Source organism: Zootermopsis nevadensis, unplaced genomic scaffold (assembly GCF_977971745.1).
Source record: "Zootermopsis nevadensis isolate Lab colony 2312 unplaced genomic scaffold, Znev_1.0 Znev_ptg000002l, whole genome shotgun sequence".
Taxonomy (NCBI): Eukaryota; Metazoa; Arthropoda; class Insecta; order Blattodea; family Termopsidae; genus Zootermopsis; species Zootermopsis nevadensis.
Window position 1 is genome coordinate 16,736,649 of NW_028259134.1, and position 26,729 is coordinate 16,763,377.

General features: G+C 38.7%; 1 protein-coding gene across 12 annotated transcripts in view; it reads right to left on the minus strand.

Moving 5' to 3' along the window:
• exd (PBX homeobox extradenticle) overlaps window positions 1-26,729 on the minus strand; it is a 378,101-nt gene that overhangs the window by 55,249 nt on the left and 296,123 nt on the right. For 11 of the 12 annotated variants that reach the window (XR_015535862.1, XM_087351479.1, XM_087351471.1 and 8 more), the window contains 2 exons: window positions 10,701-10,891; window positions 537-672 (listed from right to left, as the gene is read on the minus strand). Coding sequence is in view for 11 of the 12 variants with exons in the window: in XM_087351479.1 (XP_087207605.1) it covers window positions 537-672; window positions 10,701-10,891 (327 nt within the window). In the remaining variant the exon portion in view is untranslated. The remainder of the gene's footprint in view (window positions 1-536; window positions 673-10,700; window positions 10,892-26,729) is intronic. The other variant, XM_087351448.1, reaches the window with a different exon arrangement.

Consider the following 26,729-nt stretch of genomic DNA (forward strand, 5'->3'; position numbering starts at 1 on the left):
CAACCCCTGACCGTGATTCTCAATCCGTGAGCCGTAGTACACAGGTGTACCGCGATATTCTAAATTCATATCCTTTAATACACGCTGAACGACAATTTACAAAGTTTCTAACAGCAACGAAATATACACTGTTGTCTCATCAGCCAATGTTTTTGTTTGTTTGTTAAATTGCTTGTAACATTTATTTATATTTGGTGGCATCTCAGGTTCTCACAGCGGAGTGTATACACTCTGTCTTATGGGATGTTGCGTCGTGTAGTCCGGTAAAAATGTACCCAAGTTTTAGAGGTGATCGCTGCTTCCATCATATCCCTGATAATGGAGCACCTCTGAAACGTCAGTCAGTTTCAACATGGCGCAACATCCAAGACGACAGACATTTTTCTTTTAATTTTTATTTCTCTGACACTTTCCATTCATTGCTCGTTCCTAAAGTTAACCAGTAACATTTTCCCGTTAAATATAACGCGTTTTACAAAACGTAAAATACAAATACTCATATAAATGTAGACACATATACAAGAAGCAAAGCTCACCTGTGACACAGTGATACCACACTTCCTGGCAAGTTCCTCCTTCGCCTCTTCGGATGGGTAGGGGTTACTGAGGTGTGAGTAAAAGTATTCGTTCAGGATCTCTGACGCCTGCTTGCTGAAGTTCCGTCGCTTTCTCCTGGGGGAACACACAGGAACACCCTCTATTAAAGAGCAGAGCTCACGCTACAAACACATCAATATCCTAATAGTATTACCGTGGACAACATCTAAAATCACCCAGGGAAATTATCAGAAACCATACGATCCACGTCGACATATTTTATTTAAAGGATCTTTTTATTGTAAGACCGAGCGCTGTAGAGAATACTTCACTGTCCGTCCCATGCAGCAAGTATGCCGCCTGATCTGGCGCGCTCAGTCTCGCGATAAAAAAGACCCAGCACAATTATTACTACGTTAGCCATTCTTTCGTTGTTCTGTAACAAAAGCTCCCAAAATACAACTTAAACTTACGAGAACTGTATTCTTAAGTAAATGAGTGTGATATTAACGGCCAAATTTAATTCTATGTTATCCTGAAGTAGCAACGTACAAAAATATCAAAATTTCATAATGTAATTAATCCTTTGAAACAGAGAATCAATTGGTTAATGTCAGGAAATAATTAGTTTTTTCTCAGACTTACATGAACCCCATAAAAACACTCTATGGGCAAAACTGAAAATTACTGATTGTTAAAGCAGGTGGTACATACAGTTACTGCTGGGGTTTAAAACGTTAATCAACTAAATAAATGTTATAGAATCTTCGGTGAACACTACATAGCTACTCAATTCTAAAGGGTTTTGACGTCGGTAGTTTACACTTAAAATTATTCTTTGTCAGAACTTTTTTCATCGTCTGTTCTTTAAAATCACGACGTTTCGGAGGCTGGTTCTGTCTCCGTCTTCAGGTGAGAGGTACATACTCTGTTGGGTCCCTTAGTTAGAGCTAGTCTCTGTCACTGGACACTATAAATCGTGCAATTATTTCAACTTATCCACCCAAGTTCGGGTTCTGTCAGTAGATTATAATACTTAAATGATAAAATAAAAATTATAAGACCGCTCGTGCAGTTCTGAAAGCGACCAGTTCTGAAAACGCAAAAAAATTACATAAAATCCCTGTAAAAATGTTAAGGCGGACACAGAACCAGCCTCCGAAACGTCGTGATTTTAAAGAACAGACGATGGAAAAAGTCCTGACAAATAATAATTTGAAGTACATAGCTACTCGTTTTAATCAAATTACTTGATTTAATGCAGTCCAAACGTTGAACGTCGTGTTCACAGGAAAGCCAGCTATTCAACATCGTCTTTAACCAATTCCAACTGCATCCTCCCATTCATATTATGATATCTTAAGCGATCTATTCTGTACTTGATACATCGAACTATCCCATACCCTTCACGCAACTGCTTACGTAATAATGACATGTCGATGTTTTTGCACCAGATGATATAACATTTGTTCGGGAGGGAAGAATATTACAGAGTTGAATACAGCGTGTTCGCCCATAGTAACTTATACAGCCAGTATGTATTCCGACAATACGTACATAAAGATTACGGGGCAATAAGGGGCCCATCCCAGAGCGCCATTACGAATCAATTTCCCCTCGCATATACGACGCAAGCAAGAGAGAGAGAGAGAGCAAACCCCCAGCCATAGCGTCAGTGAAACGCACATTCCACCCGGCCTGGAATTTCCTAATAAAACCCGGCGGGCTTCGAGGGTATGAGGAAGTATGGAGCGGAATGGGCTTTTTTTGGCGGGGAGAGGGGATGAAACAAGAGAGAGAGGGAGGGAGAGAGAGAAAGGAATCTACGTCATTGATCCATTGCTGGAGGCAAGATACTGCAGACAAAGAAGATAGATACATAATATTATAGTAGTAGGAAAGAGATGAGATGAGATGAACCATAGACATCAAGTTAAGAACAAAAGGATGGAGAAACTAAAGTTTTTATTTAGCTTTTTTTTTTAAACATCGTCTCTTCTACCTCTAAAATTATCAACATTTGAAATTTTGTATTTTACAGTTTAATTTTTATTCCAGTTTCCTTCCAAAAGCAGGCTCATGTTATAACGGCGTCAAAAGCTTGTCATGTTTTGATCCAAATGACGGCTTTTCATTAACCTCGGCAATGACTCCACGCTATTTAAGGTTAACCCATCTTCATCATTTTTAATTTAATACCGTCGATAACATCAATATGGCGAACTTCTTACGCCAGCACCATTTAATGTAGCATTTCCAATTCGAAAAATGTGTTGACACTGGTAAGGCCGTATTTACGTTAAGTGATGACTGACTGAGTCATATGTTATTCAATCGCGCTGTTCCATTTGCGTAACATAACTTAGACTAAGATGGCAAAGTGAATGTAAACAGTGAATAGGTAGGGACTGGAAAGGCGGTTTCGCGCACATGATGGCATTCGCCTAGATAAAATGAGGAGAACCACTTTTTGTGTGTTGATCTGTGTCATCAGTTTTTTCATCTACTTTATATTTTAAGTGAGTATAAACCGATATTAAATTGTTTACATTTTAGAATACTTTATTCCAAACGTCGTCATCACAACGCGTTATAATTGTTTTAAGGACAGACTTATTATGCCTATTTGTTTCAGTTTAATTTTGTTTGAATTTGTTCCTTTCTACTATATCTTATTAATGTTTATTCTTATAAGAGTTATATCAGTGTTCACGTCACGAACACTTTGCTCTTGGCAAAAAACAGAATCGAATTAAACATAATATAAAACAGAAACATCATGAACGGGCGCAATATATAATTTCTGTTCTGTGTGACAGCGATGAACATCGAAGCATCGCAGCTAGGAATGCGTGCAGTGAATTTCTTAAGGGGCGTAGTGAAGCATGGTTAATCAAACAGGGCCTGCAAAGGTCAGTTCGACACTTTTCTCTTTATCAGTTCTTTGGACAAATATACACAGCCCCCTGGGGGTACAGTTTAGTATTACCATACATCATCCCTCACGTGAACAGGTAGCAGCAATTTTAACCCTTTACATTCACGTCTTACATTAAATAAAATACAACGCATTTCCATAAAAATGTCCATGTGGCTGATGTTATTTAAGGAAACAATCGCGGTTTGTTCTAAAAATCGTATAAAACCTATGAATCTGAATCTTATAGCGGATTACATGCTTTAAAAGTTAAATAAAATAATATACGAAGTCGTATTTTCCGGAATTTAATTACTGCTCTCCTGAATAGCCTATATATATATATATATATATATATATATATATATATATATATATATATAATATGCACCCCAATTTTGAAAATTAAAATTTAATAATAAATTCGTTACATCAGTGGCAAAAATATATTGCACAGTTTCTAAATACAATACAGTGAACACTAAGCGATATATCCTGTTAAACATGTTTATAGTTCATTTACTATCAGTTTGAAGAACAATAATTTTTTAGGGGAGGTATACGCAGATAAAAAGCACAGTACGTTCGGGTAAATACGAGTCTGTGATCCACTAAAAAATTCAATTTGTACGTCTGTCGTGAGCATTTACTTTTTCCTACATTTATTTGGACCTGCTTTGTTTTCAAAAAATGGAATGTGAAATGAAAACAGAGAAGCGGGAATGCGTGAGGTTAGTTAAGATGATGGCAGGGGCTGGGTAGAGGAAAAGGGTAAGTTATGATAAAAGAGGAGTAGAATTGAAATTTATGAAGTACAGGTTTTGTATAACGTCACTGGAAATGTCTCGTTTTACTTTCGTGTAGCTCTTTGGAAAGGACAACAGAAAAAAATTGCTAGCCGTATAAAAGGAATTTGTTAGCACTTTGAGATCCTCAGGGTGACAAAACTGAAACGGTAACAATTTTATTTCTGTTTACAATAACTATAACAGCAGAAAATGAATCACCAATTTAAAATAATTTTTATATTTTGACACTAACTAGTTTTATGAATGAATATTTGTTCAGTTTCATATGTGTCGTCTTATAATAACAAGGGCTGATCCCCATAGAAGGAGTGCTAGGGCGCATTTAAAATATTGATTATCTCAGGTTTAATCCAGATTAAGAATAAATGCAATATATAATTCGTGAAAGACAAGAGCCATATGATAGCAATTTCGAATATCTGTACGCTATTTTAGACTCCAGCGACAACGTAATGGACGAATGACAATTATATTTGTAATGAAGGAAATGTCAGTATCAAGAACAAATGCAGGGAAAACGTGGCCCGCGAGCTGTATGCGGCTAGCGAAAGGAACCAATCCGAGTCCATCACTTCGATAAAACTTTACTTTCTCATATAGCAGAGAGAAAGTACTGTGACGCGAACATTGGGATAATGTCGGAAGGTTAAGTTTTCACATCCGCAGTAAGTTACACACTAAGTGTGTACTATTTTAATCTACTCTTCGTGAAGAAGTTTGGTAAGGCCATCTCCATATTCGGTTTAATTAGTGTTAGCACAATAAGAACTCCAGGAAGTGTTAGTACTGTAATCGATATCATGCCCCAATTAATTATTAGTATTTATTTAGCCTTTTTGGCTGTTGTCAAGCAATTAAATAAATGAATTGAATTGAATTAAAGTCTTTTGGGATATTTATGAAGTGTGTTTGGATAACTATTTACACATTTGTAACTATAGAAATTTATTTCGAGGCGTACAGTTATTTTAAGACACTGCATTTTAGATTTTCAACACTATAAACTATTATGTACTATGAAAATATGACGACAGGATAAGGTATTTTAAACAAAACAAGCACGGAAAATACTAAATACACTTACCAATGTAAGTCGAGATAAAACAGACTTTGAGTTGAAAGTCCCCCCTCCCAAAAAAAAAAAAAGCAGAGATTTTGGCGGAAGTGTAAGAAGTACGAAGGTAGCCCACAGCAGTTTGTACAGGGGATCTGCAGTGTTTCCTGCCGTGGCAGACTGTTCTTCCACCGACGCCAAGTTTTCATTATTAAGTTTTTGAAGACTAGCTCTAAGTAGAAGTGATGCCCCGGAAAACAGCGCTAAAAGATATGAACTTTGTCAGTAGCTGCTCTTCCGTATTAATAATAACAAGAACACACACGAACAGAAGCAAGCGAAGGAAGAAAAGACCAAAAGACAATTTCTATGAAAATGCATGGAAATTTAATACAGTAATAATTAGATTCTCTTCCTCGTGAGGGAGGAACTTCCCTTTCCAAAGGACAACAAAGTCAACGTTCACCAGAGGAGGATAAACTTTATATGAAGGTTAACAAAGTGAACTGTTTTGGAAGGGAGACAAATCTCAGAGAAACAAAATTCCTGTAAGTCTTTCTCAAGAGAAGGAGTAATACATTCCTACAGATCCTCATAAAACTTCTCAAATCACTGCAGCAAGAAAAAGTCACATAATCAGAACATGAAAAGAGAAGAGTTATTTGGATACCGAAACACGAACTGATTGCAGACAAATGACATTTCGAGAAAGGAAACTGAGTTGGGGAGTATGGGACGCAGCTACCAGCAGTGACTGAAACATTCTAATTCCCACCTTGTAAGCTAGACAGAAGCTCTGCGCACTTTGTAATATTTTAAGACGAACTGGAAGCTCAAATAAGCTTTAATTATTCACCAATAAAGTGACGGAAGAGGAAACTTCGATAAAGGCTACAGGCCAAAGGTGTATTAAATAATATCAGAGTAGGTTAGAATCATACAAGCGTACCCTAAATTATGCATCTTCATACGCACAAGGGTCTCATTCTTAGAACATCCATTACGCGACACGTCCCAGAATATGGGCGGTTCCTTCGATTTCTAAAAAAAAAACGTCTAAAGTATCATCAGAACTCTACAGCCTTGTGCATTTCTTGTCCATCACATGCAAGCTACATGCACAGTCCATCGTAACCTTCTCCACTTGACTGTCCAAATTACATTTCCATTTCAGATCTTCCCATCTGTATCTGAGTCCCCTAAAAGATCTCTTTCCAATCAAATTTGTTTTTGCATTTCTTGTTTCCTGTCATGGACACTGCAAGTCCATGATATCTGGACCTCCTACATTTAACCATCGTAAGCAAAGGCAAAGCTACTGAAGAAGTTCGATATTACGTATTCCTCTCTATTCCTGTTTCTTCACGTGCACAATACAATAAAAGGAGGAATGAAAGAATTGAGGGGATAAAGGAAGACACTAAATAAAAACCTAATTAAGAGAAAGAAAGAAGGAAGAGGTAAGAAATGAGACAGAAAGAGATGAAGATGTTTCTTTACGTTAAATGACATAAGAAATCGACTGCGGCGAAATAGAATTGGGCAGGAAGCGGTGCGGGGATTCGAATGGATAATTGGCGGTCCAAAAGAGGTTCGAATCGAGTACTTCCTGAATACAGGTCAACACTTGGGATAAAATTCTAGGGTGAAATCTCAGGGTTTCTGCCGATGGTGGGTTAAAATCTCTAAACATGTTTTTCTAGACTTTGTCTATCGTCTAAATTACAAAGACAAACAAAATATTTGTAATTTAGACGATGGACCAAGTCCAAAAAAATACTATTTTTACAGAATAAAATTCTCGGAGTTACAGCGAGGCATTGAAACGAAGACACGAATACAATACGGAGAAAGTACGTATTTTATTTCACTGCAATAAAACATATGGACACAGAAGTAGCCGCCTCTAACGAAATAAGACGTACTTTGCTCACGTCACGACATGCCCAGCCGGATCTTGACAGCTGCTACGAATAAAAACCAACCCCACACTATATTCCAAATTCCCCCTCCCCCCTGTCAACTCTGGCGAACGGACGGCGAGAACGTCTCCTGTCACTCAAATGTACCGCGGTTAGGATTCTATCCCGGCTGGCGGAAAAAAAAAACAACAACAAAAAACTATTTATGCATTTATCTTTGAAACTTGAAACAGTTCATAGGGTCGACGTCTTTATCGACTCGATTATTCAATGTTTCTTTATTTATTTATGTGCAATGTCTATAAAACATGTATGGCATCTTGATTCTCAACGATTAATTGGAAAGGGTGTTGAACTGGCTACGCAGCAGGAACATTATTTGCTTATTTACCAACGCTATCAATAGCTCAGACTACACAACGGCGAACGATAGGATCATTCGAGAACTATGAATTTGAAAGAATACAGAAGAGTCCGTGGCTTAATTTCGATACTATCCTAGCATTTGCCTGCAGGGACTAAATAAAATCACGAAAAACCTCACTCAAAACGCCCGGTCTTCGTGCCGAGGGACCCTGGACCTTCCGAAAACGAAGCAGAATTGCTAACCACTCGATGGCTATGTTGGCTAGTAGAAATGATATGGAAGTCGCCATGGTCAACCACGTTCAGTTAAATCAATAATAATATGACAGCAGTGATAGTGATGGTCCTTTGTATTATAGTATAGAAATATCATTTTGTAGCCTGCATTTTCACGCAGGGCCCGAAAAAACCTGTAAAAATAATCCGTTTTCGGACAAAAGATCGAAAGGGGGAGCTCGCTGAATACGAAGCTGGAGGGATTACCATTACACACAATTCAGTGATTACACTAATACCTGACTAAACAGAAAATTACAACCCTCCAAGTTTTAAATCCATAATTATTCGATTTCGAACGAAGTCGTCAATTTTAACATAAAAATCATTGCAAAAAAAGTATTTGATTTACGTTTTAGCTTTATCGGTGTAGGCAGTATAAGGGCTCCTTTGATTCTTCACAAAAAGAAGCGTTCATTTATTTTAAACGGTTTGCTCTAAATACGCAATTTATGTTAAAGGCAAAAAACCCATTTGGGATATTAAAATTAATCTTAAAGAAATAAAAAGTGCGGATATGAACTGGATTCAGCGACGACATCTTGCGAAACGTTAATGGACTTCCGGTTGTACAATGAGCAGAGAATTTATTGACAAACCAAGCGACTATCAGCTTGACAAGCAGGATTATTCCCCATGGAATTAATTATAATGTAATTGATACTTTGCATACAAGTCCTGTAATTCAAACCTCTTACTATTACAATAAGAGTTCACGCCGCAGTTTTTAGATTCAGTTCTTATTCAATATTTTGAACACGCTTTCACATAAATATATAAATCCACAAAGGAAAACGAGGGATAGAAGGAAAAGGAAGGGATAAAATATGAAATATAGAACCAAAGACAGATAACAATAAAGAAAAGCTCCGAGTTGGTGTGTAACGCAGCATAACAACATACCGATTTCACGGTTTATGTGTTCTGTGGTGCGGTGGAAGTACACATCACTTTTTTTCCCCTTTCCTTTCTTAACGCGGCCAGCAATGGATGTGTCTGGCTCACAGGGATGGGGCAACGGTAGTCCTTCACATTACAGCTCGTTCGCTTGTCTCAACACCAACGCCTTCTTACAAGACACAAATAAATTCACAGCACTATCATACCTTTAACCCTTTCAATGCTACGCACGAGTTATCTCGCTTAAAAGCGCCGGGTTTGTTTGCTTTTTGAGGTAATGGAAAGAAACTTCTCATCTTCTCTGTCAACAATCAAATAAAAATATATGCGGGTTGTCAGCAACCGAAATTACACTTTACAGTGGAAATATATTATTAGGAACGGATCTTATGCCTAGCAGTTATTTAAGAGAATTTTAGTTCTCAAACCAGTGTTACAGAAGAGTAGTACAAAATAGGGGAAGTCATTTACCAACTGACGAAAATAAACCCCACGGAGCTAGGTAAGAAGCAGGAAATGTCAGACTTGGGTCTACGAAAGTATTTACGGGGTCACGCAAGAGTGACAATACACATTATTACATCGTACAACCAGAAATCGTTTTCCTGAAGCCAGATGTGGTGCCAAGGCTGAGAATGCGCGGAGCTATACCTTCACTCTCTCATACGTCTGCATGGCGAGGTGCTTAATTAAGTATCAGGGACAACTTTAATTTTACCTTCACCTCTATTCACTGCACACGCCGTCGTGACAAAGATGAGATTACAGCGTTCCAATATGGAGTCAACTCCACTTTACTGACAGTAATCGCGCGTCGTGTTACAAATCGGTACCGAAACGAATTCACTTTATGTACTGAAAACACGAAAGACGTTCGTGATGGACAGAAGAGTTGAACTTGAAGGCGGAAGAAAAGAATCTTGGACCACAGACATGCAAGATTTTGTTCAAAATTTTAACATACAACCATGTACCTTAGCTGAGACAATTTGCATACAAATAGCGGCATTTATGTGCGTGTTGGTGTGGGAGGGAATGTTGCAGATCGTGCAAGGGGGGAACCACGTGGAATAGAAAGCCTTCTCTCACCGTCGTACCACCTCACTGATTTGACCTTTTTATGCGAGGAAAGATTGCTTGCGTATTTTCTGCGACAAGGTTAAACAAAGCACAATACCTTGATACCCATAGAACGCCATGATGTGTTTCTGAAACCTCAAAATGGCACTTAAAATAAAAAGTGTACATGATGTGTTTACGCCGCGAATTTTCGTAAGTTCTGTGTGATCTCTCTGCAAGATTTTAAAAAGCACCAACAAGACCAATATTGACATGTATTCACGTCTTTGATTTTCTTCGTCTTGACTTCAAGTAATAAAGCAAATGCCTTGTCTTGTTCATGTAATAACACCTAGAGATTTATAATTACCAATGCTGAAAAACCAAAAATATTTTTTATCTTGAACTCATCGGAGGTCGCAGTACGTTAAGGGCAGGTGTTCGGTATGAAATTTTCTCCAGTATCCCTTCACTTCACACCTCTGAAGTTCAAACATTATCGTGGACAAACACCCTCAGCGTTTCTTCCCTACCGCGAGAGACCAAGTTTCACACCCATATAACTACGATGATAAGAATATATGTAGGATTTGAGGTTTTCACAGCGGTGTCTGAGAACGGAGGCAGTATGACCTCTGAAACGTTGGTTAACATCTACCAGACTACACAGCGCAACAACCCAGAAGACAGGAATCTTCATCGCCCTGATGACGGAGGCAGTATGACCTCTGAAACGTTGGTTAACATCGATCAGACTACACAGCGCAACAACCCAGAAGACAGGAATCTTCATACTCACCGCTGTGAAAACCTCAAATCCTACATAGAAACTTATGAAGACGAGGTGGTTACTGATTTACCTGGCGTCAAGGAACCTGGAGCGCAAGATCATGACGGCCTCGCAGGTACTCTGCTTCAGCTGCATCTGGATGGACGAGAACTTCTTGTGGATGATTTGAACCATGCGTTCGATCTCCTTCGGGGTGATAGGGCGTGTCCGGGACTGCTCCCGCAGGAGGTTCATCACGTGCGTTGTGAACTCGTTACACGCCTGCAACAAACCAGAAGTTTTATACACAACCATAAGCGACACAGTGAAATGACGGAGGAATTATATGCACATGTGGTACGGGGGAGAGAATTACAGACCTACAAGGAAAGTAAGAACGAGAAATGAAGATAGGAAACACACACACAAAATAAAAAAGGAAATAAATAAAGGAAGAGAAAAGGAAGTGATAAGGTACGAGTGACGAAAGAGAGAACCAAACAAAGTAAGGGAGATAAAATAAAACAAGAATCAAACAAACACGTATGAATGAATCCACTACGCGCTAGGGTAAGAACAAATTACAGTAGTTTTTAGTCTCAATTTCGGTCCCAGTTTGGCGGAAACGATTCTTTCAACTGCAACTCAAAAAAAAAAACAACAAAAAAAACTTCTCTTACTTCTGTGATAGGAAACCAGTTATGTTTAAACACAAAATAGCGTCACACTTCAATTGTTATCTGCATTCTCAAGAGAAAACAGATCTGCAGTGAATGGAGGTCCGTCTTAGATTATCTCGGCAAAATAATGAGCCGCCCTCTTGCGAATGTCCGCGCCAGACAAGAAGTCTAGACGAGGGGTGCACAACTTCCTTATGTAATGGAACTGCGATTCTCGTAATACCTTACAAAACTGACAAAGGCCACAACTAACAAATGTAACTCAGATACGGTATTGGTCTAAAGCAGGGGTGGGCAATTACGTTATCCATAACGGGCCGGAGGGCCTTGCCAGAAATATCTAGCACCTCAAAAGCTGCTATAGAATTTCTATCAGCCTTATGCATCTTGAGTGATTATAATTAATAGGTTATCAAAGTACATAAAAATTGCATTATTAATAATTAATACCCGCATGACATTCTGAGCTCTGATAGGCGTTCTCATGAGTTGTACCTGCTCTAGAGTGACAAGGGACTTTCTCTTATTCACTTGTATGTATAGCAAATTACAGTAGTTAACAAACACAAAAGGCCCCAATAACTTGCATATCCATAAAATATTTCAATTTTCCTGCAACCAAAATATATTTTTCCAATGCCCGAGCCCAATTGCTGTAGTTTGCCCATCCCTGAGTGTAAGAATTAAATAAACAGAGCCTCCCTGAGGATAATTTTCGTATGTACGTAAGAAAGAATGTTCAATAAATTCTGCGGAGAGACCTTGTGGTTTGCCTCATGGTACTGGACAGGCACTTTGGCACTTGCTTCTGATGTGGAAGAAAGCCGACAGCAGAAGGCGATCCGCCCCAAGTTACAATGGTATAAAGAACAAGTTCGCGACGACTGAGATAAATCTGTGTCCGACCTCTGCTGCTGACCAGTTTCACCCCCCACCCCATCCCATCACCCCTTCGCCCAGCTGGCCAAACGTATTGTCCTGACACGTCAGCAAGACTTGCATGGAGGTTCATCCTGGAATGGACACTCCACTCCACGTCAACGGGGAATGTTCCTACAATATATTTGTAAAATTTATCCCACTGCAGGAGTGCTAGGAGCAGTTGCCATGGGACAGCGCAGTCTTGAACTACACACAGTCTTAAAAACATGTGGCGGATAATTTCAATCCTTAAAGTCCCCGGTTAGGGCTCTGTTACCAATTTATGAAAATTTTCCCTACGCTTCTCGCCAGGAAGAGAGCCTAAAGTTGAAGGAAATACAAAAACAAGAAGGAAAAATTCAATGAATAAATGAGCCGTGTAGTTCGGTATAATTTACCGACGTTTCAGAGATGTTTCATAATGATCGCCCTTCGCTTGTAGTCCGTATTTGTCTTTCTCTACCTCTTCCTCTACACTTATTTTGTCATTTCTTTGTTTCTGTCCTTGTATCCTCAGATTCCTTCTTTATACCCCCTTACGCAACTTCGCATTATGGTCAACTGTTAATATTAAATGTCAAGACTGTACCTTGCTAAGCTGCTACAGAACAGTACAAATAAAAGGACAAGATAATTATAAAGACTTTAAGAAAAAGGGCCAAACGTAAAGGAGGTCAGTCGTCGTGCAGTGAAGTCAACAGATCCATGTGATCAGTCATCATTAGAGCTTCCGGTTTTGTGTGTCTCGAATCCTGGCTTAAAACATTACTGACTCAAGACGAACGGAAATTAAATATGCGCCTTTTTCTTTCAGACATACTGAGGCGATACAGTTTCGTAGCTTTCTTCGTGTGTTTAATGAGGCAAAAAGCCGAATTAAACAATTTACATAACTAAATAACTCTTCCCAAACAAATTATTAAACTATAAATCAGAGAAAGTTTTAAAAATATAATTTTATGAGTTCTCTGTACGACACACATAAAATGAACTCGTAGTACGGAAGACAGGTCTGTCCGCACGTTTCATCACATAAACTACTAAACGGAATGCGATGAAATTTGTTATCTGATATTACTAAGATATTCCAGGCGAAAAAATAGATGCATAAAATAAAATGTACATTTAATTACGACTATTAACGTTTATCTTTAACTTTCTTTTCATGTACTGTTTGCTTAACCAAGTGCAATAAAACAGATACTGGACAGTAATTGTCAATCGGTAATTCCGGTATAATGATTCAACTAATAACTAAAATGAACAATTTTCCGACAAAGTATAAGGTGGAATGTACATACAGACAATGGTATATTGAATTAACCAGTACCTACATTATTTATCTAAATGAATTTCGACTAGCCACTAGTGCATGTGTAACTAAATGCAAGGAAATAATCATAATGAACAATGTCCGACATAACTGCAGTCTAATGAATCAAAACCCTCAAAGAATTGCTGACATCTTGTTATTGTTTCATCAACGTTCTGTGATGCCTCTTGCACCTAATGCCAATTCGTTTCTTTATACGAGGTTAAAACGCAGTGCGCGGTGGCCGCAGGCAGGGAAAACATATTTTTAAACCAGAGAAGTAAGAGTCACGACTACTCCCGTCAGAGCGAGCAGTGCCTCTGTCATCCGTCTTGCGAAGCAGAGGGCAGCTTGGTGCAGAATGGGCCATTAGGGCTTCAGGGCGTCGAAACGCTAGCTAATTTCTTCAAAACTCCACGGCAAAGTCTTCTTTGAGCGGTTAAAATTTTACTCGCACCTAAAATTTTAATTTTATGTACGATTTACACCAAACATTTATCATAGTCAATAAAAAAAAGTCTGTTATAAGTCACTACCTTGGAGAAGTTCAATTCTGTTATCTTCATAATTGAGTCTCAGCTTATTTAACAAGGGTTTACAATCTGCATGTGAAGATACAGAGTGCTGAATTCGAAGTGATCATGAACTATTTTAAGGTACTGTACCAATGATCTCGTAGAAAGACAGGAAAATCGTGAAGTATAAATCAGAACAGTTGACCTCCGAGTCGAGATTCGGACCCCAAGTCCTCGTTAATACGAAACCGTAGCCCGGACCTGTCGGACCCCTACGTTCACTCTTGTTAATTTCTCTAGAGTCGCGTTACTATTAGCTCTGCCATCTACAGCCACGGCTTCTCTGTACGATCTTCTCATGAGGTTTTCCAATCAAACTTTTTTGTGTCTTCATGCGTACACCACGTGTCTCGTCCATGTATCTTCTATTTAATCAATGTAAACATACGAAGTGTACAGTGCACTCTGTGAAGATCCATACTACGTACAGAAACCATTTTCTTACGACACTAATCAAAGAAGTACTGAAATACAAGTTCCCAGGCGGTGAAAACATATATGACTTATGTGACGACGTAAACCACCACAGATGACCAAACAAACCGACTATTTAGAGATTGCTGTCTTCAGGGACGTTTCGCCCTGTAGTCTGATAGATATTCATCGACGTTTCAAAGATGCTTACTATCTCCATCGTCAAGGCAATAAACGCCGCCATGACAGCCTGGAATCTCACAAACTACTTAACCAAACTACAAAAGAATTAACCTGGAATAGAAATTTCCATCGGTGGTCAATTTGTTACGGAACTCTAAGATTCAACACCGCCTATGGTAATTAATGTTCGCCAACTGAATCAGTTCAACTCTAATAACCACTCTGCCCTTAGAAGCTGGGGTGACGCCGGTTACATACACTGCGGCGAAGATGGCATGAAACAGACAATTATTTTCTTTTCGGCTTCTTCTCATTTGCAGAACGAACACTGCGACGACTTTCCAACTGAGCTTTTGCGCGCAGAAAGAAACGGCGAGATTGAAAACGAGACGGGAGGAAGCAGGAAAACGAAAAACAGCCATCTTTATGCAAAAAAGTGCTGATGTTTTATTACTTTCTTGGGAAATTAAGACATGCGGAATGGACCGTGTGATGTGGGCGATATAGAACAGACACAGGGATTGCACCTACAATTTTCTAAGTTTCCCTATTAATCTCATCTAGCTGGGAAGTTTAATTTTTAAACCAAAGGAATTTATCGCATATTTATGTTTCAATGGCACGAAAAATCTTTTTTTATTTCATACTTGTTACTCTCTTATGTATTCTGGCCAAAAAGCATAACTAACAATAATTAACCTTTTGATGCCAAAGCTAGTCTAAATAATATTTAAAAACTCAGTCCGTACCTAAAAGAAAACATTACTTTACCATTACAAAGATCAATTTGTTGGGCTCTGTTTAAGGAAATAATCCTTATTTAGCATGAAACTTGTGTTGGGAGGTACCCCTATGAATATAAGGTTTCCGGTAAGTCTTTTCAGCCGAATGCCAGACTAGCATCTTCAATTAGAAACACTCAGTTCGTCCATTCAAAAATAGTTGTATCTTCACTCGACGTTATGAAATCATTGTAGTTGAACGAAATTATTCATCAGCATGTGCAAAAGCATAATAAACTAATGCCGATTTAAAATAATTCTGCATGAAATTAACTCAATCAGTCAACCACTCGGTTATTCGGTGATCGAATCAGTCAGCAACTCAGTCAATAAGCTAAACAGTCACCTATTCAACCTTAGGACTCATTCACTCAATAATTCAGCAAATAAATCAGACAAGATCATTAAACCAAAATGGTTGTCTTCTGCGTTGCTGCACCGTGTGGCCTCGTAAACGTTTACAGACGTTTCAGAGGTGTCTCCATCATCAGGGCTCGGTGTAGGCAGCAAGCACCTCTGAAACGTAGGTAAAATTCTACCAGGCTACACGACACAACAGCCCAGAAGACAACCATCTTCAACTCGCCTGAAATCACACACAGCAGTGGATCAGTTAGGCAATGAATCAACCACTCAAGTGGTTAGTCACTCAGCAAACCAGAGTTTGTCAATAGACAAAATGATGATTCCTTCCGTGAATGGAATAATGAACGAATGAATCAATCGATCAATCACGCAGTCAACAACCGGGGAGCGAGAGGGTTGTGCTACAGCACATGCAACTTGCAGGGTGGCTGCTGCTATTCGCCACAGTGTCCTTCCACGTTAATTAACTTGGCCATAGAGGTTGTGGTGCTACCAACCCAGCCGATCAAAAAAACATTACTCACGTCACGAAAAAATATCGATCTTTTCCACATTACTTTTAACTGGTCTGCGTGGGCGGCCGTTCAACTGCATATTTCGTGGCAGGCCCGTTAGCAAAATATTTATACATTTTGTGAGAGGGAGAAAACCAAATTCAAACCATCGGCTAGAATAATAACGTACCAAGCGACATTATTTAAAATGTACAAGTTGAGTGTAAAATGAAAGCGCAATAGTTTTTATGACATACCGAACGGCCCCAATCGGTGTAACAAGTTTATTTATTTCTAAAACAAATCGAACGTAGCGATTGAGTGATTAGAGCCCTTGCTTCGTATTCCGAATGCGAGCCAGGGTTAGGGAGGTAATCCCAAAGATTTTCGTGGTTTTCCACACACTTCTCAAATACTGGGTAATAATGTTTACCTTAGATATTCCTGTACTGCTTCATTTCCAACTGACAATTTTAAAAGCGTCGATAATTTAAATTAGATTAGATGATAGAAGGATCAACATGCATCCTGTATTCAAAGTACAATTTATTTGTAATTCAATGCAGCGTACGAGGAATAACAATTTTAGATTTTGACAATGGTGTGATACGATCTGGATTATTGAGTTTTTGGACCTTGTTCATCGTCTGCTGATGTGCTGAAGGAAGCACCTACTCTGTAAGGTCCGTTTGAATGAGCTATCTCAATCACTGGACAGATAGAGTCCTCAAAACGTTGTGTATTTTATAAAATCAGACAAGGTCTAAAAACCCAAAAACCCAGACAGAATTTTAAACTATGTTTCTCCTTCTCTTTAAGACATGGGCATGTGTTCTCCAACTGCATATCCTGACATTTTACGCAGTGTTCTAGAACTATCTCACCGTTTACGAAAGCTGACTTTAGCCATTCTGCTGTCAAACTGCGTTCTGATAGCACGCAACAAAATGATATCCTTGATATCCGATGACAGGACGAACAAATTCGCAAAATGTTGAGCCTCACAATTTTCATTTTTCACCAGATAATATTAAAGTGATTAAATCAGGGAGATAAAAAAGAGCACATAGAATTTTAGTTCGAAACCTCTCTTAGAAGACGTAAGCTATATTGGAGTATAATACTGATTGAACTGGCTCATAACAAAATACAACGGCGGACCGATAGCTATAACCGACATAGATCCATTTTAATAATAGCCTTTCATTTATGCCTTGATCTTCGAAGTGGTTTCAACACTTTTTTTTAAAAATGAATTTCATATCCATTTCTTGAAATCCCCAAGCTTGCTATACACCATCTTTTTTTACGTACTCAGCTGATTTCCCAACGACTAACAAGTATAATATTCTGTGTTAGGTTTTGATGTGAATATATGAGAGAGTATACGACTTCAGCTTAATAAATAATACATACGTAATCCAGAATAATATCAAAACTTCGACTCCTGCCTCCTTATGATCTCTGCAGAAACATGCATTCCAGAAAGTCTAGTGTGATGTATGAGACAGACAAGTGAAACATGAAAAATAAAAATAAAAACCCAAACCAGTAACAAGGAAAGCTAGCTGCTCATATTGCTTCCCGAGTAGAACATTATTCATAGTTTCCAACATACTTTGTTGATCATCGCTGGATAAAACTTTACTTGAAGGGGAAAAAAAACACGACCATCGTTGCTACATTGGTACTGCCATGCATTGTTTAAATCGTACCATCTGTGACATCTTACATTTAGTTATCCCTTTAGGATATTAAAGCCATTTTTATGTTTTCTGTTTGCTTGCGCTCACAGATGAGATATTTAAAATGGACACGGACCTTGGGGAAAACATTGACGAGGCACGATTAGAGTTGGCAAAGAGCTGTAATATGACTGAAACCAACCAAAAAGAAAAGACAAGCTACGAAATGCAAGCAGAGTTTAAGAATTCTGGCGGACTCTCAGTCTGTTACTGTCCCCAGATTTTAAACTCATGAATGAAACACTTTAATTATTTAATTATCTCTAAAACCGTAAAGAAGACCAAACAAGGGTAGGGAGAGAGACACGAAAAAATGTCAAAAAAGAAAAAGACTGAAAGCAATAAATAAAATAACAATAAACGGGCAAGCTAAGAAAGGTGTAACAAATAAATAATTAATTAACGCACTAATGAAGAGAGATGAAAGCTACGTCGGACCTACGACACAATTGCTGCCGGAGTCTTCGCCTTACCGCGTGTATTAAACGTTTCGACACGGAGGGACAAGTGTTACTTTATGGGATTTACAACCGGTTCGTGTTCCAAGGGGCCTGGGAATATGGTGTGTGGGTTCTTAATCTTATCAGCGTGTTCATGAGGGCAACGCACTTAGGTACACTCACATTGCAGCCAAATGTACAGGAAATATAACAACAAAAGTAGCACCCGAACGTGTGTACTTGTGATTTTGTATAGGCATACTTCGACGTCCTTGTTGCTTATACAAATCTATCACTGAAGATGAAAAAAAAAAACACACAAATGATAGTAGAGCGAACAACCAGAAAATATATTTCTCCGTATTCACTACAATGCTAAGCAAATATTAACCACGTACAAGAAAATGTTTCAAATGAAAGTGGGAGCCCGAGAAGAATTCGTACTTAGTCGCCGTAAAAGCTTCAGATCATACAAAAGTTGCAGATTTAACAAGGTCCTTATGCCTACCACTTTCCACTTGTACAACGAAAGTCTTTGACAAAACTTACAAAACTCGACTGATCTTCAAGAGAAGTAAGAATTATATCGGATCGATACAAACGAAAATCAATTGAAAATTTCTATCTTCTGGGTTGTTGCGCTGTGTAGTCTGGTCAACATCGACCAGACTACACAGCGCAACAACCCAGAAGACAGAAATCTTCATACTCACCGCTGTGAAAACCTCAAATCATACAAAATCAATTGAAGTTAAGAATGACTGGAGTTGTATCCCCACTCCCCCATACATCTGCATGACGAGGTGCTTATTCAAAGCAACGGAGACTAGTTCGCATTTATTTCGTTTTATTTTTTGTTGTTATAGTACCTTCACTATGTCGAAGAAAGACAGAATGTATGAGAACAATTTGTAAAAGCCATAATATTAATAGTGTTCGAATATCGCAGCCGACCGGGTTGAATTTTACCACAGGTCCATTTATACATCTGAGGACCATACGAATGTGAGATCAAATACGATGCAACAGAGGATTTCTGGAACCATATTTTCTTCAGCAACTTCAACCATAAGATGGTACCAATACGGCCTTCAAATTTCAATAACCACCCACAATCTTGCCTTATTGAAGAACACATACCGGGTGGGGCTTATACTTAAATTCCTTTGGTCTTTTCTGGTATAGTACGATAAACAAAAACAGACTGGACGTATGTTGTGAAAGTGACTGTACCTAGTAACGAGGTTGGCGCGAAGTAGTGTCGCAAATTAGTCGATCATGCAAGCCAAACAAGATTGAAATTCACTGTCACGGATGGAAAATATAGTCCACTTGGCATCTCTAGGGACTGCGTGGTTAATGCAGCCGTCCCTACTGAGAACCGCTTTAAAAAAACAACTATCTGTTTCGGAAGCCAAGAAAATCATAACCGACTACTTTTCCTAATTCCACGATTAAGCCTGGTGCGCATTTTTCGTTCCTCTATTTTCCCATAAGAACATACAAATGTGGATTCCACTGAAACACAGCGAATAATAATGGCCAGAAGATGAAAAGGAATACAGAAATATGAGCAAAATGTATGAAGAGACCTAGGAGCTTTTTCTTCTTCTTCTTCTTCTTGGCGACACAGAGTCTGTGGTTATCGACATAACAGCATGTACACGGAGCCAATGACATACAAAACCCTATTCAATGTCCATTCGTCGAATTCCATCTGATTGTAGCCTTATTCGAGTCCAGCATCAGCTCCTGAATGGACCAAAAGCATGTCTGTAACCCCTCATACCCCTCTTTGCGGCACTTCTAACCACTTGCAGGGCACATAAAACGCTCCGAGCTTTTTACTGCCAATTCTACTTTATAAACATCCTGGCTAAGAGCTTGGAAAAGAGGATGGGGGAGTCAGTTTAGGTTAGCTGACAGAGCCCGTTCGCTCGCTGGAAAACACTCCCTTATGGAAGTGGAGGGACGACTGCTTTAGTGCTTTAGAACGAATGTATAAATTGTTAAGTGCCACAGTTAAGCTCATATATGCACACTGATGGAAAGACAAGGATAGGAAAGCCGGATTTCTCCGAAACGTTCGCAGAACTGAATCTGTAGATTTGTACACGATGATGTATTATCACAACGAAAAATTTCTCGGGTGTTATCCATCTTCCTGATTTTAATTGAAGACGACGTTTCAGAGACGAGAATCTGTATCCGTCCTCAAGCAACATATATATAATTCAATACTGTCTTTTTTTTATTTCTTTTGGGCTATCCAAATCGTTCTGTATGCATTTCAAAACGTGTCACAATACTTGATTATCAATCCCTGCTCAACGGCCTATGTTCACCAGTTAATCGTCATTCATAGATCAAAACGTTCCCCGATACTGGAACAATACTCACCACCGTGTCAACAAAAGCCTGTCCCTTTATTCTTAACACGCGTAATCCATTTCACAACTTATCCCAACCTATTTATATGAAATCCATTTCAGAAGTACTCTCTTTCTACGAGGTTTCTAAACTAAAATACTATTTTAATACATTAATAGTAATTCAAAACTGTGAATTTTGCTCCATGAAGATCTAATTTGCATTTGTAATGGTGAAAGAAAGGGGTGCATAGAGTACTCCAGCCTTAGTAAGCGACTTCCCCCAACACGCTACTTCATGTTCCAACAGAGTGCGCTCGATTGCCTGAATGTCATTCACCTACTGCAGAATTTGTTTTGTAACCGTCTTTAACGGAAGTCTACACCTTAATTTGCTTAAGCCCTTTGTTCTCACACAGAATGCAATTCTCTGTTCGTATTTTGGGCTATAGAATCTTTTCAGCTCGGAGTATAAGCTACATCAACGTCAAATATCGATTCAAGTTTCACGCTATAAAATTTGGGTCAGCTCACGTGAAAGGTTGCGAACAATAATGTTCGAAATGAGAGGTAAAGATGAAAATTACAAATTCCAGATAAAATTCACAAGTTCCTGACATATATTTTAATAAAACGACATACCGCTTTTCCAGTTCTTTGAGATTAACAGAGACAAACTAATTCATTATTCCACCTCTTTCTCAAATGGGCGTGAAAACAGCTTAAGTCACTTTACGATAAAACGAGTTACGTTAATGTGAGATTTACGTTTATATTTGCAGGTAAATGAGTCATTTCCGGAAACTACTTCAAGAATCTACATAACATCCTGCATGTGAATATCACTTTGTCATGTATAATTAGCCAAGTTCTCCGGCAGTTCTGGCAAATATAAACATTCCACAGAATCCAAATTCGCCTTAAAATATAAACATTATAAGACAGTTGTTAATACACCAGAAGATAACAAAAATATTTCGACAGTGTGTATGCCAGCACCTTAAATACTTTGTAAACAAAACTTGACAAGCCTTCATATATAAAAAAAGGAAAACGAGAAAAATACAGGAAGAAACATAAAGGAAAGAGGCGAGAGAGAAAGGAAATTTCCCGGAAAGCAATTCGTGTTTGAACCTATAAAAGGTCGAAGTTAAGACAATTTTAAGGACATGTACCCTTTTTCCAGTCTAAAATAAATTTCTCTCAGAGCATTCATAGAACATACACGTTTTCATTAGAACTTTTCCAAAATTCTTGACACATGTAATAATTAGAAACCGAACAAGCTAAATTATACTGTGGACGTGTCTCCCGTCGCATCGTTTCAGCTCGTCTGTGCTGGGGAGGAAATACGAAACCTATCTCCATCCACTGTTAAATAAAATAAAACAAAACGGAACGGATTTAATGTACGTACTTATGTATATTTTATAAAATTTACAACTCGTGTCTCTATTAATGTTTCTAGGTGGTTCTCATCTCCGAAACACATTTTGAAACGGGACTTCGGTAAGGATACAATATTAATTCTTACTCTGACAACAAAACGTCTCGTCTAAAGGCCCTGTTACTCCTTTACGTTGCAAGTCTGATAACCACTGCCACATTTGACACAGAAGGGGAAAAATAATTGTCAGAAGTCAGAAACGTTTCGACGACCACGAGTGTGTCAAATGTTTTAAATATCAGAGACGTGGAGAATGATAAAAATGGCTTTGTACAATCTACTAGAAGCGATTAACAAAGAAACGGCTGTGGTCTGTTTCAAGGTAGTATGCTATTACATGCCGGGGGACTGAGGAAAAGTATGAAAATCTCAATCAGAATTGCCATCGGCCTACATAATTCCCAATTCATGATATTCGCCTGCTACTGCACCGCCCGTACAAAAACTGCTATTGCCAAACGTTGATCTTCAGTTTGGAATAAACAGTTTCCAAATCCGCTCTTTGCTATGACGCACCACAGAGAATTTTTGTTGATTTACAACAGATAGAAACCGATCACAGAAATAAAAATAGTAGAAATTTCACTGAAGATACACAAGCCCCTGTATTTCCTTAAATATTCACCATATCGATGCTTCAAATAAAAGTTGCATACCTTCAATAATATTTATATTTTATGGCATGTAACAAATTATCGTAAGAGAGATTTAATAGACATCTGATCTGAATTTCATGTAGGGTTTGTAATGTAACGACAAAAACAAAAATTTAACTCTCCTAAAAATATTAAACGTACGAAGTCCCCCGATATAAAATTTAACTAAAATAAAGTAAGTGGTTTAGGAGATTAAACGGACGGACAGAAATTTTATTGATCTGACTAAAACCGTTTCTTATTGTGTAGACGTCACAATCCAACCACGAAACCATGCAAACAAATCTCTGTTTATCTGTGAGATTACTCATATTTACTGCTTCATACCGAATTTGACTTTTCCATTATCCCCTTATAAACTACAAAGATTCTAAAACTGCCAGAGAAAATCGTTAAAATTCGTCACCTCGCATAGTTCATAAACACGTAAAATCTTTATAGCGGATATTATAAATACGTATACAAATCATTTATCAGGATTTCATTCCGCGGATTGAAAAATGCAATGTCGCTCCTATATTCAAATGGGGACAAATAAACGAGGCTGTATGTCATTTATTTTTTCAGATATTTTTAAACAACTTATTTTTGCATTGTTACTATATTGCTCACTGTCTGGGGTATATTTAACACACACGACGTTTCGGGAGTTGTCAATTTCTGTCTTCAGCTAATCAGCTGTCATTACACCTACATGTATGAGTTGCCTTTATTGTTTTGTTGTGTTACTGACAGTGGTTGAGATCATCTTCAGAACCTCTTCAGGCTCTAACGTGAGCGAAGGACAGGTTATGGTCCCAGCAATGGCTGCCTGTCTGTCGTGCTCTTCCTACGGAGTAGGCAACCTGCACGACCAAGGACATCTGTTGCGCAACACTGAGAAGAGTTCATTGTTGGAACATTGTTGAGCAACAGTAATCTCAGACATTCGTGTTAGAATGACATAAAGCCCAACAACCACCTCGGATGGCATTAGTGCAACAATGTGACGTGAAGAACACCTTTGGAATCTCAGTGTACTCCCAAGATCACGCCTTTCGAATGTTGTTAAATAGTAAAACTGTATAATAACCACTGGACCAACGCGATTATTCTTTTATTTTTTCCCACAAACTTTTGTTCGAATGTCACATAAACTTGACAAAATAAAGTGTATTTTAGCGTAATTGCTACATAAAAGTACAGCATTGTTACTATTTTGGAAACAGTAGAATCTGACGATCTATTTCCTCAATCTGTACACACGACTGCTTTCAAACCAGAATACTTGTTTGTGGGAACGAAAAGTATTGTTTGTGTACGTTGTAGCAGAGATGGAGGAAGAGTCTGACGCGCATAGGAAGACAGCTGAATGCTTCGACCATTAATTTCTAGCCGCAGGAATACAGACGATTTTCCGGAAACACGAGGGAAGCGACAGGCCCTTTGTAAAGGGCGGAAAACCGCGCAATGTCGGGTATAGTCTCGTGCAATTAAAACGTGCATCAAACTCACAAAAATTATAAAAAAAAGGCAGCATGGTTATAACCATAGAACTACATAGTTACTGATGTTTCTGTAGTGGTTAATTATGACGGTTTCGGAATGAGCTGTTACATCGTGCTAGCCTTTTGATGTTGACAGTTCAGTTATCGTTCACAAGGAACACTCGTGAGGTCGTAACGCTCTAGATTTGAATTACGGAGGAACCCGTTTCGAATCCCGGTTGGACCACCGTCTGTCCTGAATGACGTTTTTCATGATTTTTCTGTCTCTTAACGAACACTGAAATATCACATTAAAACAGGCCACTGCCACCTCCTTCCGAATCCGTAAAAACTCAACAGCAAGGACTTCTGAAACGTTAGTAAACTTCTACCAGGCTACACGGCGCTACAACCCAGAAGACGGCCATATTCGTACTAGCCACTGCCTACATAGCCTTCCATGGAGATCGTTAACTGCAGGTTTATAATGGAAAACATTCTGGTCCTCATACATTCCATTTCTGAAGTTTCCAGACAAATTGTTTCGTTTACAAAAAGCGATCAGCAATCGATTTCCAAGCAACCAGAATGTGATAAATGACAGTAACTTCGGTTTACATCCGATCTTGCTGTTTGGTAATAAGATATTCTCCCAGCATATAAATGCGGTATATAACCGAGTTTATTTACTCAAAACACATATATCTGTTGTCTTGGATGTTTCCTCAACAAAGCAAACGATCAGTATTCCAGGCAAGGGTAAAGTTTCTACATCGAACGTTCCTGGAAATCTCCATAAAACTTCAAAACAGAATCTTTAAACAAGTACTTTAAAACTTAATATTACAACAGCCAATGTTCAATTTTTTATCGCAGATGGTTATACGCCATACAATATTAACGTCTAAAACGTGGAAGGCTTTTATGCATCAAAATCCTATACATTAAAGACGTATTACAGTGTACGCGTAATACGTTTACTGAAGGACAAAATACAGACTGGCGGAAAAAGAAGTACATCAGAAAAGGAAGGAATGAATTAGACGAAAAGAAATAAAGACAAAGTCTGCCTAGGGAATGCAGAGAAAACAGGAACCGAAAAAAGCATGGTTACGGTGGGTATATTAAATATACATCAGCACTGTACGACGCGAGGAAGGCAGACTCCACAAACAAACGGCTACGTTCCAAAGTTCGTACTTGTCACAGTCTGTACATCTTAGCGGGTGTCAAAGAAGGCATGGCTCTTGACAGCCTGGATAATGTGATCGTGGGTTCGAATCCCACGCTAGGCATGGATGGTTGTCCTCGGTTTTGAGACCTTCCATAAGGAGGCGGTCTAGACTGTCCAAGAACGGGAAAAATAGGCCAACTTAGCAGGAAGTCACTCAGTGACTACCTCTACGGTGCATGATCTGTCTTAGAAAGAAAACTTCATTGTTTTATGGGACCCAAAGGTTCATTATCTTGTTAACCAAATCCCACCAATGGACTCTATCGTCAGACAGATGAATCAAGTTTCTGCATCCGCCCATCTATGCCTAGATCTCACAAGTGGTCTCTCGCATTAAGGTTGTCCAACCAAAGTTTCGCATGCATTTATTAGGTTAAATATTCTCTAAAGGCTTGTGATAATGTCTTATTTTTATCTGCGCAGAAATGTCCACACTTGTAATACCGCAGCAGCGCCTAAGAATCGATCACATGACATCGAGATGAGCGCAAAAGTAAAGGGTCGTATTTTCCCACCCCTGTTCTAGTATTTCTGACACGCAGTGGCAAACTCACTAGTCCCAACTGCATCTGTAAGCTCCGTAACAAACAAAGAGTTCCCTTGCTCCTAGAATGTCTAATAAGCTCTGCAATGTGTTAGCGATCGGCAGATTCAGCGCCTTGAATTTTACCTTGCGAAATGTGCTGTTTAATTGCTTGTTCGAGCATTTAATCGCTCTGCTGGGGTACAAATGGTACATGCGAATAATTATGGAATTAATGGCCTGCAGAGAATGTAATAGCTGCTGTTGGAGTTTGATTCGGAGGCACGTTCTGTAACGACGAACGTAGAATATCGAAGCTTCGAGTTCTGTCAATATATAGCCTAATCCGAAACAATGTTTCTTACACGCTTAATCATGGAACCATAATGTGAAATGACAATACAACTCAAATTATAAAACATTATTATTTTGGCTGTAGTACAACCTGTACGAGAAAGTAAACATTCCAAAATGTTGCGGCAATCGACAATTACGCTGCAGCGGAAGTACTTT